This window comes from Coturnix japonica, chromosome 4, assembly GCF_054131305.1.
Source record: "Coturnix japonica strain WE chromosome 4, WE-NBRP24, whole genome shotgun sequence".
Lineage (NCBI taxonomy): Eukaryota > Metazoa > Chordata > Aves > Galliformes > Phasianidae > Coturnix > Coturnix japonica.
Window position 1 is genome coordinate 71822812 of NC_140666.1, and position 18518 is coordinate 71841329.

At 36.3% G+C, this 18518-nt stretch overlaps 1 protein-coding gene across 9 annotated transcripts in view; it reads left to right on the plus strand.

The window, feature by feature from the left end:
• The window catches only part of ARAP2 (ArfGAP with RhoGAP domain, ankyrin repeat and PH domain 2), a 115636-nt gene that overhangs the window by 2721 nt on the left and 94397 nt on the right, over window positions 1-18518 (plus strand). For 7 of the 9 annotated variants that reach the window (XR_014945462.1, XR_014945463.1, XM_015862517.3 and 4 more), the window contains exons 2-6: window positions 3071-4130; window positions 10124-10194; window positions 11141-11220; window positions 16191-16276; window positions 17983-18339. Coding sequence is in view for 7 of the 9 variants with exons in the window: in XM_015862517.3 (XP_015718003.2) it covers window positions 3232-4130; window positions 10124-10194; window positions 11141-11220; window positions 16191-16276; window positions 17983-18339 (1493 nt within the window). In the remaining 2 variants the exon portion in view is untranslated. The remainder of the gene's footprint in view (window positions 1-3070; window positions 4131-10123; window positions 10195-11140; window positions 11221-16190; window positions 16277-17982; window positions 18340-18518) is intronic. The other 2 variants (XM_085545572.1, XM_085545573.1) reach the window with 2 other exon arrangements.

Here is an 18518-nt window from a genome sequence, read left to right on the forward strand (position 1 = left end):
ATAAACATAATCCCCTTCACGGATACACCCATACAAGTGAACTTGCTACTTAGCGAGCTGCATTGGTAGGCCAGATTCGTATGATTTCTTTAAAAGGGCTTCAGCTGGAGATGGCTGCTGAAACAAAGAATGGCCTTGGCCTGCAGCTCCTAGCATTGCTGGCATTTTGTGGTCAAGAATGTCTCCTCAGAAAGCGACTTTTTCCTTTGTCAGTCTGCTGTGTACTATGTTGCAAAATGTGCAGCAAAAAGAAATAATGTTCTACAAATTTGGAAGCAGAGTTTGTTCTACAGTAGATAATCCAGTGTGTTGTGGTTTGTACAGAGATGGATCCAAGTAACTGATAATATGTGGTTGTCTGAGTTCCCGAAGAAACAGAACTGGAGGTGTTCCAGCATAAGGTGTGGGCAGAGACACTGCATGTAGAAAACATAGTACTTAGGTACAGAAAAGTGTAAGTAAATAAAAGCTGCTTACCTAAGTGACTTTTTGTCATTGCTGAAGGTGGAAAGATTGAAAGAATGATACTGAGTGAAAATCAATGCTAACACCTCAGGGATAAAGACCCTAAATGGCACCACAAAACCAAGAAAGATGGAAACTGCTGAGATAACCAATTTCAGCATCAATTTTGAAATACTTAGTTTGAAATGCTAGCACTGAAGTTTTGTTTTTTTTTCATATGCTTGAGTGCATGTACTTTTTTTCTTAATGAGCACATGAAGCACTGAGACACAAACAGTTCCTGCCTGATTTTTTTTGCTTGCATCTGTCATTTCTGTAGTAGTTACTCCATGCTAAGAATATAGATTCAACTTCTAGACAGAATGTCTTTATATACATATAAAGTTGTCTTTATGTAAAAGTGTCTTTATGTATATGTCTTTATATACATATAAAGTTTAAAGTTGGACTTTATATGTATTTAGTTTATATGTATTTTAGTTTATATGTATAAGTTTATATGTATTTTGGGGGGTTGGACTCGCTGATCTCTAGAGGTCCCTTCCAACCCCTAAAGTTCTGTGATTCTGTGATATACATATTTTTCAGGAGTATAGACGTGGGTGAGGGGCAGTAGCATTGAATTTTGTTTTATGAAGGGGCTTACATGAAAAGCTTGAGGAAATTCTGATGCTTGAAGTCTTTAAAGGAATGGTAATGATTTAGACACCTGCTCAGGCTGAGGAAATCAAATTCTTGTTCTAAAAGCTGATTATTCATCTGTTTAGCTCAATGCAAGCTTGTTTGAATTGAGGTGACTGAGGAATCATTCAGTGAGAACTAACTCCTTATCAACCTCTCATCTCTGGTGAGAGGCTGGTATGGGATTGGCCTGTAGAGTTGTCTCTCCTAGGCAATTTTAGTTGTGTGTCTTTCTTATTGCAGATAGTGTGTTGCTGCTTGGAACCTTTGTGGATAGAGATCAAAGCTGATGGCCCAAGGACTGAAGTTGAATATATTGTCAAGAATGTAGAGAGTTGTTATAAATGAAACTTACATAAGAATAGTGCTGTGTTGATATATGTATATATGTGTGTGTGTATATATACAACCTATGTATTTTTATATGCATTTCAGAAAAAATTTAGATTTGTTCAACTTTTCTTTTTCCTCTTACCATGCCACACAGATACATGGTGTAAACGTGAAGATTTTTTTTTTCCCCTGTTTTTTATTATGTCTTTTTGAAAGTCTGAATAATGATTTAGTTACTCTAGTGCATTAGAGAAATTTTACCGGAAGAGGTTTTATCCTTCAATGGAGCTAATGATACAGCACAGAAGTAGTTCAATTCTAGATAATAAGTAGTGTCCTTTTTGTTAGAAAATATTTTGAAGAATAAGGTATATGTCATACCTTTACTTCCAGCTTGTTTAAGTCTTAAGCTACACTACTGAAGCTGCTTTTTCTTCCCTTAAGTCTAGCCTGTGTGCCAGGACAGTTGCTACCATCAACAGCTTTCCCTAGGGCCAAGTTACTTTGTATACAGGAAAAGACAGGAGGAAAAAAAAAACAACCTTGTTGTCTGCTGTTGCCCTTAAGCCTTCAAAGGCATGTGGCTTCAGGGAGTGTTTCAGACACCTTCAGAATGGTAGTTTCACTGTCTGTGTTGAGTTGTATAAACCATGAATTTGGAAAGGGCCATGGAAGGAGGAAGAGCTGGTGTGAGTGAACTCCGGGGAGTGCAAAAACTGAGTTGGAAAATACCGAGGAGGAACTGTAGTGGGCACTTGAGGTACTGAAGGTCCCTAGCAGGAAGGCCAGAACTTGACTCTGACTGTGCATTTGTGCCACTTTGTTACTGAGGGATCTGCTTCCTTGCCAAAGTTGAACAGCTGGGAGTTACCTGGTTCCTGTCCTCCCTCATGGCAGTTCTTTGAAGGGCCTGATCCGTGAACTGTATTTTGATCAATCCACAGTTTTCTGGCTATGGTTCTTTAAATAACTTAAGCAATATTTTTTTTTCCACCCACTCATACATTCTCAGAAGTGAATCTCTCTCTCTGCAAACTCTTGTAGTGGTTATGGCACTTTATCAGTGGGATTCTCATCTGAAACTGGCTTGAACCCACAGTTCACTAAGAACACTGTAGTCAGTGATTTTACTCCTGTTGAAAATGTATTTCTGTGTTAAGGAGTGTGTAAGACTCAGAAGATGAAGTAGTGGCACCCCTCTGCTGTTAATTGGTGCTAACATGGCAGTGAGGAAGCCCTGGGTTCCAGGTTCTGCTCTTAGTTCGCTTTTTCTAACCTTTATATCCAAGTACTGTGAAAGTGTGTCTGAAGATAAGTGGTTCATATCTTGAAACTACTAGGATTATGTTTTAAAATTATTACTTGGTTTAAGACTTTGATTTTGCTGGTTTCTTTATAGAGTTGATTATACGAGGATGGAGAGGTTATGCTATTTAACCTACTTGAAATTTTCATAGTTAAGAAAGTTTTAAAAATTACTGTGCAGATGGCAAGGAGCCTTTCAGAATTTTATCCAAGAATAATGAGAATTCAAGCCTTTTAATACAGTGATATTTCTCATTTGTCCTAATTTTGTTTTTATTTTCCGTAGGTTTGCAGTCTTTAAAAAACAACAACAACACCAAAAAACAGTTTGAACTAAAGAACCTCTAAGAAGTGTCTCAGAGAAACTGGTGTTTTCTATTGGCTGGCTGACAATAAATTTAAGAGTTCTGTTGCTAATGATAATGCAATTATCCTGACTTTTTCTACATGACCGTCAGGGGGAACATTCGGAATGAAGCTGCCATCATGTCATCCACAGGCAGTGGCACTGATATCGAAGAATTCTTGGTCAACATTAACTTGGGGCAGTATCTTCTGAACTTTAAAGAGCATGGCTACAATGTTGTTGCAGACTGCGTGGGAATAAATAACACTGCACTTCAGCAAATGGGAGTATTGCCTACAGGCCATCGCAGAAGGATACTTAAGCAGTTAGACACTGCTCTTTCAAAAATGCAAGGAAATACTCTTCCCTGTGACAGTTTAAAACTCAAAGAGTTGAAAGGTTTAGAAAAAAACCAATATTCATTTTCAGATGAGGATTCCCCAATAAGCCCTTTAAATGTAGGTGAGTCTGGCTTGATACCTGCTACATCATTGGCACAACTTCCTAACAAAGCTTACACCGGTAAAGAAAGGCTCAGACTTGGAGAGCAAAACCTATTGGAAGCAAATGATGAAAGCTTTACAAACTCAGATTTTTCTAGTTTATACCAAAATTCAGACAGCATACTAAAAGCTGTAAGTGGAAGTATGAAGATGAAAACCGAGTCAGATACATTGCTGGAAAAAGCTGCTGCATACCAAACTGATGAGCACTTGGCTGACTGTGTTGCATTTTGTGATCCTCTTCCACTTGCTCATTCATATGAAACAAAATACAAGGAAAACAAACATCAGATGTTTGCAGTTGAGGAGGATCTATCTGATAGTGAGCCACATTCACCGTTTGTTAAGTTTAAAGGAGAAATGATAGACAATGACTTATATGATTCTTGTACACAGAATTGTGTGAAAGTATTTCCAAGAACAAGCCGCTCTTTTATATTAAGGCATCGACCAGTACCGGAAATCCCCGAGTCAAGCAAAACTGAAACTTCATCAAGGTAATTGCTGTTCCCTTTTAATGATGAGTTGTTTTCCTCATAGAAGTTATGGAATGGTTTTGATGTGAAGAGTAGGGGTGAGAGGTATTTTTGTGGATTATTTTATTTATTTTTTGTATGTGCTGTAAATATAGTGGATCCGGAATGAGTAAAGCCCAACTAACCAAAGAAGGATTAAGCTTCAGTACAAGTTAAAAGCACAAATGAGAATATTAGGGAAACTTCAGAAGTATGTGCATTATAATCTCTGTGATCATCTGTGCCTTTTATTTGAAAATAAAAGCTTATAAGAAAACAAGTCACATTGTTTAAAAATATCTAGGGAATTTTACACAACTGCATGTATTAATGTGCTTTTATCTGAAAACTGAGGCAAAATTTGGAAAACCACCTTGTCTATTTCATGCACTGTATGGTGTAACCATTCAGAAAGAATGAGTCTGTGTGAAGAAAGATGTATCTGGTGGATTGCACACATGGACATGGGAAGATGATTTAAGTCTTAGCCTTAAAACACAAAACTGCAGTTGATTTTATGTTCTTCTAAAATGGAACAGAATACATAATGGTGAAATAAATTGTTTTACACTGTGGGTCTAAAGCAAACACTTTCTTCATGATCCCTCTTAGACTGATTTCTAAACTCATCATCATTTAACTGTTCAGAGTATGAACGCAACAGGTTAGTTTTTGGCTTCTGCTGGTATTTGCACACCATCAAAGCCTGGCTTTTAATGATGCTTGCAGTATAATTTTAATTTATTTATTTCAGGAATTCCAGTAGGAAGAAATGGGGGAGGGGAGCAAAGAGGGAAAGGAAAACATTGCATTGCTCGGTTTCAAAATACTCCTGTGGTGTGTGTGTGTGTATTTTTATTCCTTCAGAATGCTACCCAGTGGCACTTACTGTCTTGAATAAACTTTTGTTGCTTCTTTTGTAAAGAGATGATGAAATATAAAAGCCAAGGTTTGGTATTAGAACTTAACTCTGTTAATAAGTCTCTCTTAAGTATGAATTTTAAAAATAAGATATGATGAATGAGCAGTTGCCCATAATATTATGAGCTCTGTATGCAGTGTATCTTCCCACAGCATCTCAGAGAGAGGAAAATTTCATGCAAAGACATATGCAAAGTTTTGTTACTGCATATATATCCAAATAATGAGGTTGCATTTTTAGTCACTTTTTTTTTTCTTTTTTTCTTTTTCTTTTTCTTTTTTTTCCCCAAACCACTAGCTATGCCTGGAAGGGATGTGTCTGAGAATGTTTTGTATTTATCTTGTCTTTTTCATCAGCAGTTAGAAACATCATTAGCAAGTTTACACATGCCTTGAGTGCAGAGTTTTCCCAAGCATTTATTAGTTTCTTTCAGATTGTTGAAAGACACAAATGCTAAATGTTGTAGTAAAATTGTTTGAACAGGTGGTGAGGCAAAGATTCTCTGCAGCAAGTAAGAGATCTTTGTGTTCCTCAAAATTTTTTTCATCGCTGCTTTCTGAAACACCAAGAAATTGTGCTTACTGAAATGAAAGTGTAAGCATTTTTCAATGGGGAGTGCCTATACGTTAACTTTTATGGAATAAAGATATTCTGGCTGAGCTGAAATGGGAACAGAGTGCAAAAAGATAATAAGTAGCTGCTAAAAGAATATTCTTTTTTCTTCTGAGAAACAATCAGCCAGTAGAAAGAATATGCTGTACTTATAGTGTTCCCACTATCAAAGTAAATTCTCCAAATCCTGATCTCTTAGTGACTGATGTGTGAGTGGGTCACCAACTTCATTACCCACCGTTCCGGTTTGTGAACTTGAGTTTATGTTCTTCGTCTTTATGCTCCATTTATAACAATGTTAAAATCTTGAAGGACAAGTAGCAGGTCTGTCTGAGGAAGATCAAGGGTAAACCAGAACTTAAACTTCACAGACACATTCTTGATTAACCCTGCTGGGTACTTTTTTTCTTTTTTTATTTTCTTTTTTTTTTTTTTTTAGAGGCAAGAAATTAGTACTGAACTTTCAAGTGGTAGCTTGCAGCATCTTTAATCTCAGGAAAGATCATATCTTCCTATAGGATTGCATAAAGAAATATTCTCAACTGACTGCTGTTGATGGATGCTGGTTTCCTTGTAATTACATTGTGTGAAGGCTTTTCCCATACAGGCAGAGAATTCCAGCTGAAATCTACTGGGAAACTCAGTGTTGTCTTCTGGTCATGCATGTATATTAGTCATAAAATTTTTATGCAAGGAAGTGCTTTTCTCATGATCTCTTGAGTGCCTTCTGCAACACCAAGTTGATACAGTACATTTCCTTGTGGCACTTGGTAGTGCTGTGACCGTATAACTTTTTATTCCTAATAATATACTTGCCTTTTTTGCAGTCTTAGCTGCTTTCCTGTGCCATGCTTGTGCTGGTGGCTCTTGCCTGTAACAAAACATGTTGTCATCTGGTGAGACATCATGATAATTTGGAAGTTGGTACTATTTTGAGTTCCAATGTGCAGTGAAATCCTGAGCCCCTGCATTTGGTATTTAAGTCACTAGTCTGAATTTCCCAGTAACGCTGTGGGATTGGACAGAGTGGGCTCAAAGTTCTGGATCTTTCAATAGCTTTTCTTCCACGTGTGAGTTAAAAACTGATGTCTCTGAAAAACAAAGCACTGAAAGTAGTGCAGTGGAGCTAACCACATACATGCCTGCAGCCATGATTAAAGATAGTAAGTACAGAGATAGATCTGAAGGCTCTGCACGCTTAGGACAGTGTCCTTTAGCAGGCACTGATGGGTGAAATAGCTGCAGTTGTGCTCGTTGGAGCTGCAGTGCTGTTAATGGAAGACCTGAGGCAGATTTATAACATGGTAGAGCTGGTTGTGACACCAAGTGAGTTTCCACATAAGTTATGGTGGAGACTGACATACTCCATCTACATGTGGATTTCTAGACATCCTCCAATTTAGTCACTTGTACTGTTCAGTGATGGTGTTGTGTAGATTTCTCATTAAAAAAAGAATAGACCAAAAATAATTACAGAAAAGCTGCTGCCCTGAGGGTGAACAAGTTTGCTTGGCCTTCAGTCAAACTGTCCACTGCAAGCAACTTGCCACTTCCGTAGTGGACACTTAGTACGGCTGGCATTCTACAGACTCTATTTCTAACATAAAAGTAATCAGAATTGCTAATGAAGTTCCCAGCCTGATCCTGCTCTCTTTCTTTCTGCTCCATGTTCTTCCATGCAGAGCAATTTTTAGGTACTAGAAATGGATCTCTGCCTTCCTACAGGCAAGCATCTCAATTAATTTGCTTGTACAAGCAGCCTTTGAATCCCAGAGCTCTAATGCAGCCCTCTGGAGTACTTTGGACATGTTTGTGTTATTGGAGGGTTAGAGCTGGAGCTGACTAGCGAACACGTTCTGAATAAGTCAGAAAACAAAAGTTGCATTCATTTAAAACAGCAGATGTGTGCCAGTAAGGGATCTGAAGCACTGGTTGCTTGCACTGTGCTCTGTCCCTCACATCACTTGTGAGATGGCAGGCAGGGTGACCATAGAACAGCTCTGCTCTGCCCAGCTCTAAGCTCTCACCTTTCCAGTCTCTCAGCATTTAGCAAGTTGCTGCCTCATCACACCCTTTCATCCTGTTTGTGCATGAGGAAAGAGAGGTGGGGAGGAGTATGCAGCTTGGGCCACATCCTGTATCTTGAAAATAATAGGTCTTAATCTCTACAGTTACCAGATTTAGGAGAAAAAATGATAGAAATTGTTATTTTCTCTTTGTATAATCGGAACTTTTTGATTATATAAGGGTGAGGGGAAAAGAGGAGTGTCTTATTTTCCCCCAGGTAAGTATTTTATATTTTTCTGTTATTCAATTCAAGAGTTCATTTAGTACAGTAACTGAGCACTGATAAATTCTTATTTTACATCCTGCATTGTACGGTGTTGTGTGTTTTTTTTCCTTAGTATAATCACTCAAACGTCAAACCAAGCTATTCCATTCATTTCTGGAGATAGTTTTTACTTGACATAAAGTAGAACTTCATTTTCCAGAAATTCCTCTCAAATTTATTTTACATTTCAAATAAAAATCCTACTATTTGCTTTCTAGCAGATTTTCTTGCTATGTATGAATTACATGCGTGCAAGCATGTAGAAATAATAATAATAATTAAAAAAGCAGGTCTTTTCTTATAGCAGGTGATTTATTACTTATTTTTGATGAGTTTATCAGTATTACTTTTGACTCATTACTATTATGATTACCCACTTCTAAATCCTTCCACTCTGAAACTAAGCCATTCACACGACTGCTTTACATAAAGTACAAAAGGATCAGTCTAAAGGCTCTTCAAGTCAAAGCTGTTTATCATCTCTTTCTCTGGAATTCGTGTTAATACTAGTAACAACAAACGTTTATGTTGAAAAATATTAGTTTTGGCTTCCTTGTAAACATAGCAGGTTAGTTCAAATGCATCAAATATGTGATGTTAGTTTGCTAATGAAACTTTGAAAGATGTGGCTGCATCAAATTTAGTAAAATGTTTGAATAGACACTAATTATTTTGTATTTTTTTTCCCTCATTATAATTTATAGCGTAAGTTGTTCTTTAGCATGGAGCTAGGTTGTAATCCACTTTGACTGGGTCAAACCCATTCTGTGATTTCTGAAGCAAGAATTTTACACAATATCATCGGGAAGCATAACTGGTATAACAAGGATAACATGAAAGGATAACAAATAACTTTATAAAGTGATGCTTCTATGTTGAATTTAAGCCAGTAACTGTTTTTTGAGGACAGATTTAGGCATGGATTAAAAAGAATGTAGTATGTAAATTCATGAATGTATGCCTTCTGTCATAGAGAAGCACCAGCTTGTATTATGAAACAATTAAATATGAACTTCATGAGTCAGTATTTCTAAAGTCTCAAGTATAGCTAGTCATAAAAGAGCAACATTTCTCAATATGTCTAGTAGGGAAATGAAAATCAGATATATTGATGTTTTTATTAAAACATACTTATATTTGGTTTTGAAGGGCACAGGACCCCCAAACTCATTAAAAACTGCAGCAATCTTACATCTTATGTAGCATTTATCTATCAGTGAGTATCCTGCAAGGATGCACGAGGGTTCATCTCACTGTTATTTCAAGCAGAGAAAATAAAATAGAGAAATTACTAGTTATTCATGCTAACAAGTGTGATATCAGAGCAGGCTGCTGCAGTACTGAAGATAGGTTGGACATGTGCTTTTTCAGGCATGTTTTTTTTTTTCTGTTCTGTTATTCTAAGGTTGCTTTCTCAGCCTGAAATATCAGTAATAATAATGAAAATGTGATCTTAACTGGCATGTGCCACTGCACATGAAGTTTCTGAAATGCTTAGGGACCGGCACAGTGCCAATAACAAAATGATTTTTTTCTCGTGTGTGCATTTTTACACACGCACACACACATATGCACTTTCTTATCTACCTATGAAATGCATCATGGCAGTCACAAGCAAGTGCATAATAATTTCAGTTATGTTACAGACTGAAAATTTAAAGGGAAAAAATCATCAATGGGAATTAAAAATTTGCAACGTTATTTCTTTACACTGGATCTAGGTTTTTCTGCTGGACTCACTTTGAGCTTCACATTTGAAGACTGTCTTTGGATATGCAGTTTTGAGTGCAGTCAGTCATTATGAAGTAGAAGGAGAAGGTAGTTCCACACACTTCCCTAAGGTCTAAATGGGTATTAAGACCAATTCAAAACAAAAAAAATTCTGAAGACATTTACTGAGGTCAGTGAAGTATCCTGTGTCACAAACGGAGAAAAGCAAGTGGTTGGGTACTATTTAAATTCAACCAGGAGACTTTTCCAAGACTTAAAATTGACTATTTTAACATTTATATATATTCCTAATGGTGTGTTTAATTGCATAATATGCTTTTGTTCAGTTTCTGGGATATTTCTCTTAATGTTTTCATTTTGTGCTGTATTTTGTTCAAGTTCTCTTCAGAAAAGAAGAAATGCGGATCTTTTACATGTACCTTGTGCTGGGAGGCAAGTTTCACAAAAAAGTGAGTCAACATGCTAGTACTTTTCTCTTGAATATTCAGGAAAAGGAAACCTTAAACCAAAAGCTGAAATCTAAAATTGACTTGCTTATTTTAAGAAATATCAGGCTTCTAGGAGCCTAAAAAAAGTGATGCATAAAATAGCAAAGCACGTAACCTAACCACTTCTCCTTTTTTTCTTAGTTTTGTTTATGAAAAAATGAGATGAAAATTAGAAAATCCAGACTTTGAACTTCAGTTATATTATACATGCCTTTTTTTGACTATGATATATTGAGTTTCTAAGATTGGATGAAGGTTGTTAGAAGCAGAATCAGCTTTTTGTTGAAAGCTATGAGCAGCGTACTTTTGACTAATGCTGCTGAATGTTGGTGTGAGTAGAGTACTCCCAGAAATAACAGAAAATTAATTGTGTTAAATAGTTTACTGGAAGGAAATAACAGTTTTGTAGTGTGAGTTGCACTTACAAAATGAGTTTTTAGACTCCAGAAGGATGTCTTGTTTGAAATTCTGCGTATTAATTTCACACATATAGTTGGTGATGGAATGAAAATTGAGTAGAAATGAATTTTTTTTTTTTTGTTTACTTTTATGGATTTTGTTTTTTCAAAGTTGGAATCAACTTTGCAGTTATTGCTCCTGAGTACAACAAGTGTTTGTTTGTTTGTTTTTTAACTTGATAGCCTGTATGCAAGCTATATCCAAGTCATATGCAAGGACAAAGGTGTAGTAAACTTAGTGAAAATAATATAGGGTATCATCTGAAAAAAAATTAATTGAAGTTTAGATAGAAATGGGAAATTATTTCTTGTTTTTCAATTTTTACTTTTTTTAAAACCCCCCTGAGGTGAAAAGAAAAATCAGAAGTAGAAAAACCTGTCCCTTGTGATTTTTATCTCTAACTTTTTATAGCATGGCAGTGTATGACTCTATATTTTTTTGCTTTAAGAAACTTTCTCAGGAGAAAAGCCACCTGTCATATCACCTTATGGAGAAACCTTTTTTTGGGACAACCCTAAAGATGCTAAAGTAAGTTGATAAGTCTGGATACAAATGATACATATTCTCTTTAATCTTCATGCTATGTACTGAATACTGCCTTTAATTCTTTTCTGCTCCCCTGTTTCAGTTCTCAGTACCATTTTTGTCTTCTTAGGTACATGCAGAAGCTTTATAGTTGTGAGCAAGAAACAGTACCACACAGCTTCTCATTCTCTTTCCCTTGATGGGATGGAGATAAGAAATGGAAAGATAGAAGTGAGAGAATTGATGGACAGTTTATTAGGTAAAGCAAAAGATGTGTCTGTGAGCAAAGCAAAACAAAGGAATTCGCTGAATACTTTGCTTTCCTGAAAGTCTCATATCATGTAATGTTTTCTTTTGGGAAGACCACTACTCTGAACTTGTCCCTCTTTCTTTCCCCTTTACATCAGTTTTTATTATTCAGCATGACAGCCTATATATATCTCAGATGGGATATCCCATCGGACATCTTCGATCAGCTGTCACAGTTTTGTTCCCTCCCAGCTTCTTGTTCACCCCAAGCCTCCTGTAGCAGAACATTCCTTGATTTGGTTTAAGCACTGTCCTGCAACAACTTAAAATGTTAATGTTTCCTCCACTGTTTTCATAAAAAAAAATCCAAAACACAGCGTTATGTGAGTCTCTATGAAGAAAATTAGCTCTATCCCAGTGAAAAACATCACAGCAGTATAAATGTGTATGGACTAATGACTTTTCTTTATCTTGAAATACACTTTGCAGTGTTCAATAGTAATACAAACTTGTGGGGGCATGCTTTTTCTTTTTTCTTTTTTTTTTTTTTTTTTTTTGTTTTGTTTTTCTTGAAAACAGACTAGTGTCTCTTTTCTGCTCAGAGCTAGATGCTACCATGTTGAATAAAAGAACAGTCAGTTACAGACAGCTGCTGGCTGCCTTAACAGCTTTCTTGTACCTTAACTACAGTAGTGTATTGTAGTACTTTGTGCCTAAGTGAGGTTAAGTAGAGGATAACCATTAGAGCTGACTAGTGAAGGTAAAAGTGGCTTTTTTCTCCTCCAATAATCCCAGATCAAGACTGAGCATCTCTGCATAGACTCATGGAAAGTCTATGAAAGCAGCTTATCTGCCAGATAAAGTGATACAGTAGTCACTTGTGGCCGTGTGCTTTTTATTAGTTCCTATATATGAATGTTCTGTGGACTTCTAATTATTTTTTCATACAACCACAAACTTGCTGTATACCCAGCAAATCACTTTTGTGGCAAGGTTCTCTGAAGTAAACATTTTTGTTGAGGTCAGTAATTGAACAGTTGATGCTATATATGGAATGTGCACAGACTTCTAAATCACGTGGTGCTCTGGGTGGTTAACTAGCTTAGCAAGGCATCCACCACATGCTGTGAATCTCTTCCTACTCCTGCTTCTGACTCAGAAATTGTTCCTTCTGTGTTTACTTATCCTTGTTTCAGCTGATCTCAAGCCACTGACTTGGGGAAAACAGTAGATAATTTTCTGTCTTTGTCTTAATGCTAATGTTTCTCTTTTTTAACTGTTGTAGACTATTGACTAAATTGAGCATTGAAATTAAATGGTTCAAATTGCATCATGTGGTGAGAAGCTTTTTAGAAGCATAAAAATGATCTCTAGTTTTGATGTGTACTTACAATTGTGTTGTGTGGGTTGTTTTTTTTTGTTTTTTTTTTTTTCATTGTTCACTTTTTAAGGAGGTGGAAAATAATTTGTGGCTTTTCCTTCTATTTCTTGTTATGTGCACAAAAATTACTTCTAAGCTTTTGTTTTCTATTGCATAGTCTTGTCTTTGTAAAAGGCATTTTAATAACTGGCATGTTCAAAGTTGAACTTCTTTTTAATTAGTTTAATGGCATAAGCAGTTTTTCTAGAGATTTCTAGCCTTGTTATTTCTTAGTTTATCATTATTATTTTTTTTTTCTTGAAATAGTTTGTTATAATAAAGCATACTTAGGAAGGTTGTCTGCATTTTTTTTTCCCAAAGGCACCAAATATAAAAAGAAAACAACAAAAGAAGACAAAACTAAACTGTGCTGTTTATCTAGATTAAAGTAAAAAATAAAAAGGGAGGTTTTTTTTTTTTTTTTAAAGTTTTATTTGTCACATGCTAGTTGGAAACTTCATAATTGATTTTGTTTCCATTAGAATATAATTACAGACTAAGGTCATAAAGCAGAGCTGTTAAGCCAAGGTCCTAAGATATGTTTAAATTTCAGCTTTTGTTCCAGTAAATATCACATATCTTAGGAACAAATAAAGAAGTTTAGGCAACCCTGTAAAGTAACTGAGATTTTAGTATTTGTTGCTTTATTTTCAAAAAACAACCTCACATAAGAATATAGTTCATCTGTATTTCAAAAGACAACAAATTGTTATGCTGACTGAAGGAAGTCTGTTCTAAGTGTTTAGAAGTTGACCATTAACTTTCTTCTTCTTTTATTGGTGTAACAAAAGAAAGGCTTCTGTAGACATTGTAAGGGGAGTGTCTGTAGAAACAAGCAGTGAGTCACAGCATACTAGAGATAAGTCAGCATGAGAGAACAGGGAATTAAAGACATAAGGAAAGTTCAGTTAGATGTAAGTGAGGAAGGAAGGCAGCTAGAACCTATAAAGGGCAACCTGAAGAAGGAACATATTTCTTTTATATTAATTTAAAACATAGCACAAAAATCCTAACACTTCACAGCTGACATACCGTTGTGTTCAAGTGAAGAGTAAAGCATGTTAGAATTCACTTTTTCAGTGAAGGAATTCTAAGGTCTGAAGTATTGTTTTCATTTCTTGTAAATTCTTAGACTAGGTTAAGCATGCATATTGAGATAAATAATCTATGTGAGCTCTTAAGCATACTGGAATGCTGGCCAGATTACAAATCTTACAGCTTTAGAACAAGGAAGCCTTAGTATTTTAAAAGGAGGAATTCTTATCTTTAAGGCTCTGTTAAAAAACTGCAGTGCCTTTAATAGAAGACTAAGGAGCATGTCTCAAGTAAAGACTGAGAATAAATCACTGAAGTAAATAATGAGTGACATGAAGCATATGACAGCGATCCCAATATAATAGTATTCAGGTTTCCTCACTTTCCAAACTGACAGATGAAAAAGCCTTTTAAACAATAACACACTTGAATTGCTTCCTGATCAGAAAAGTTTTATACAGAACTGCCAGCAGGTAGTTTCATCTGCCTCCTATCTAGAAGCCAGGTATCTTCCTTAAGCGTGGGTGCTTCCTATGCAGTAGTAATATCTTTTGAGAAATACTCGTTTCTGCAAAGTTGACTGCAGGAGAAAAGGCTCTGTACCTTTGCATAATACCTTGGAGTTGCAGGAAGTGGGAGGTGGGAGTTCTGTCTAATTTCGAGTTTGAGCATCTTCTAGATTAATCCTGCAAGCAACACATGGATTTTCTTCTTTAATTTGTGTGGAGTCTGTTTTTTTTTGTGAGTGAACAGTATTGTCTGTCCCCAAAACCTTTCTTCATTTATGAATTTCCATATTTTAAAATCTTATAGAAATATAAATGTATTTCTTGATACCTCTCGTAAGTTCTCTGTCCCAAGTACTGAAGATGGAACAGGCACAAGAAGGGAATACATTAGTATTACAGGGATTTGTGAGGAGAGCAAGATGAAGCTGCACAGCTTCAGAGGGTGTACTTTTACATCTGAGCAGCTTGCAGTTGCATCCTGATAAGCAAAGGAAGGTGTAACTCACCATTTTTACTTTAACTTAAAGACCATTTCTGATTGGTGTTAATCTTTTGGCAATTTGTAAAAATGAGATGTTGCCACTTCCCCTTGGTTTATGAGAGGAACTTCAAGCTCTTCATGGGCAGTACATAAGGTGCTTTTGAGTTTTCTGTTTCATTCGTTACCATGATGTAAGGACATGAGGTTTTTATTTATTTATTTATTGTGTAATCTGTTGTGCTACAGTGCAGTTAACAGTGTGGGGTATGTGGTGGTGGGGTTTGCTGTTATATTTCTTGTTCATAATGTATATAACTGTCAGAGAAAGGCGAAGTGTTTGCCAGAGGTTATCCCATCAGCAGCATTTCATGTTGCATAGGTGAAATCATTAAACATAGGATGAGATGCTGTTTCTCAGAAAACAAATGGCAACAGTTGTGAAAGCTTACCCACTTTTTTTTTCCTGTTGCTCTTCTGCTTTATGACACACACTTCAAAGCTTAAATGAATAAATTGTTTTTATTGTAAAGCACAAAGCTATTTTTTTTTTTCTTTTTCCTTTTAAAGGAAGAAAGATGTTGAGAAGATTAGTAATACAGTATGATTGTCAGATCAAGTTTAGGAAGTGTGAAGTAGGAAGTGTGAAGTGTAATGTTCTTGAGCAATGTTAACCTTGATATTTTGTACAGTACAAGTAATATGTGATAAAGATTTTTAAACAGGCGTGAATAAACTTGCCTTTTAGAAAGGATGGCAAGAAATGCTAGATATATTCAAAATGACTGAGTTCAACTTTAAAGTAGGAATGTAAATTTGTCTGTATTTTGTCTTTGATCTACTGTAAACACTGTGATCAATTTTGAGAAGTATTAACATGAAAGATAGGCTAAGAGTAGCAAATCATAAATGGTATACTTATCATGCACTCGACGTGTGGCTCTTGAGCTTAGAAAATACTCAGCTGTTATTCAGGAATAACTAGAGTACAAATATTTCTATGCGCTGAGTTTTAGTGGTTTTTTTTTTAGTATGTTTTTGTTTTTTGTTTTTTTTTTACTATGTTCAAATATTTTTATTTATCCGAATATTAATTAAAATGGAGAAATTGGAAAAAAAACACTTTGAAATACTTTTTGAAATGTGTTTTTTTCAGATGCACATGAATATTTGGAAAAGGATAACTTGCATTTGCTGTGTTGGTGTGATTTATGTCTAGATTAATTTAAACATTATTTACTACTTCACTACACCTGTTTGTTATGGCTTATTTCTTTTCTAGGAAGTTCATAGGAATGAATTCCTGGCTTGTGAAAACAAATCAGATTTGGAAATGTCTGAAGAATATTCTTCTAACAAGGATACATGGTATTAAATAGGAGTTGTAAAAAAGAATTTAAGAGTTTTAAATTTAAAGAGTTATCTATTTACTTATACTTTTCTGTTACTTGAGCTTTCACTTCATGCCATAGGAGGTGGCTGTCCTAAGGCTGTCTAATCTAGGCTTCAGAATCTTTTGTGAATTTGAGCAATGTCTTATTTCTTATCCCACAGCCAGAACATCTGTAATATAAAATTTGGCTTCCTTGTCTTCTAGATAACAATGTCTGAGTACTTTCCTGTATATATATATATATATATATATATATATATATATATATATATATATATATATAGGCTCTGCCTATTCATTTAAAAAATAAAAAAAATCCTGAAATATTCTTGAATCCAGTCATGAGGCGAGGGCCAATAGTTATTACTAAATGGGAGCTCGTAGAATCATAGAATCACAAGCTTGGAAAGGACCTACAAGATCATCTAGTCCAGCCGTCCTTCCTTTATCATACCTACAGTAAAACCACTAAACCATATCTCCTAGCTCCCTATCCAGAATGCCTCTTGAACACTGCCAGGGATGGCAACTCCACCACCTCCCCGGGCAGGCCTTTCCAGTGCCTGACCACTCTCTGAGAAAAAAAGTTCCTTCGTATGTCCAGTCTAAACCTCTTTTGATACAACTTGTGGCCATTTTCTCAGGTCCTGTTTGTTGCCTGGCAGAAGAGTCCAAGCCACTCCTCATCACAACCTTCCTTTAGGAAGTTGTAGAGTGCAATGAGGTCTCCCCTAAGTCTCCTCTTCTCCAGGCTAAACAATCCCAGCTCCCTGAGCCGCTCCTCATAAGACTTGTGTGCTCCAGACCCCTCACAAATTTTGTTGCCCTTCTCTGGACACGTTCCAGGGCCTCAATGTCTTTCTTGTAGTGAGGAGCCCCAAACTGAACACAGTACTTGAGATGCGGCCTCACCAGAGCTGAGTACAGAGGGATGATCACCTCTCTGCACCTGCTGGCCACATTATTTCTTATTCAGTCCAGGAAGCTGTTGGCCTTCTTGGCCACCTGGGCACACTGTTGGCTCATGTCCTGCCAAGCATCAACCAACACCCCCAGGTCCCTTTCTTCTTCACAGTCATCCAGCCACTCAACCCGAAGCCTATAGAGCTGCATGGGGTTATTGTGGCCAAAGCACAGGACCCAGCACTTGGCCTGTTGAACCTCATCCCATTAAACTCAGCCCAGAAATCCAGCCTATCCAGATCCCTCTGAAGGGCCTCACTGCCCTCAGGCAGATTGACACTACCTCCTAGCTTGGTGTCATCTGCAAGCTTACTGAGGGTACACTCAATTCCCTCATTCAGGTCATTAATGAAGATTTTAAACAAGATGGTCCCTAGAATTGACCACTGGGGGACACCACTTGTAACAGGTCACCAGCTGGACTTAACTCCATTAACCACTTCCCTCTGGGCATGACCCTGTAGCCAATTCCTTACCCAAAGAAGGGTATACCTGTCTAGGCCACAGGCAGCCAGCTTCCACAGGAGAATACTCATATGTCCTTTCAGACTCCTGTCTGCAATTGGCTTCTATCAAAGAGAGAGACAGAAGAACAACGTGATATTACAAGTTTATGAATGATTATAAAAACATTTACAGTACGTACAGTATATTTGTTCTAATTAATATTATGTATTATAGCAATAAATGAAGAATAAAATGTACTTTTACTTTTTAGTTCCCTTAAAAATCAAGATGACAAGACAAAGGAATGTGTGGAGAATGATTCCTTGTCTCAAGAAAACAAATCATTACCACCAGAAGATTTTGATTGTGAACCTGTATATTCTATTGTGAATCAATGTTCTTTTTCTTCAAAGAAAAATAAAAATAAAACTAAAAACCACTCATCATCCTGTACTAAGAACCAAACTGGAGAATCAAATTGGCTGGTCAGTGAACAAATGGATTCTGAACAATTTGATGGATCTCAAACTTCAATTGCAAATGAATCAATAGCACCGTATGCTTGCTTTTATGGATCATCAGTAAAGAAGGTTAAAGCAGGATGGCTGGATAAATTATCGCCTCAAGGGTACGATATTTGTAATGATTACAGTTCAATTACTCTTTAAGTCTCTGCTCACTGTCTATTATTTGTTGTGGGAAGAAGAAGGGAACTACTTTTATTGCAAGAACATAGATATTTACTTCTGAATTCTCAACTTTTAATGATGCATTACTTCTAAAATGTATTTAGAAGGTATGTTCAGG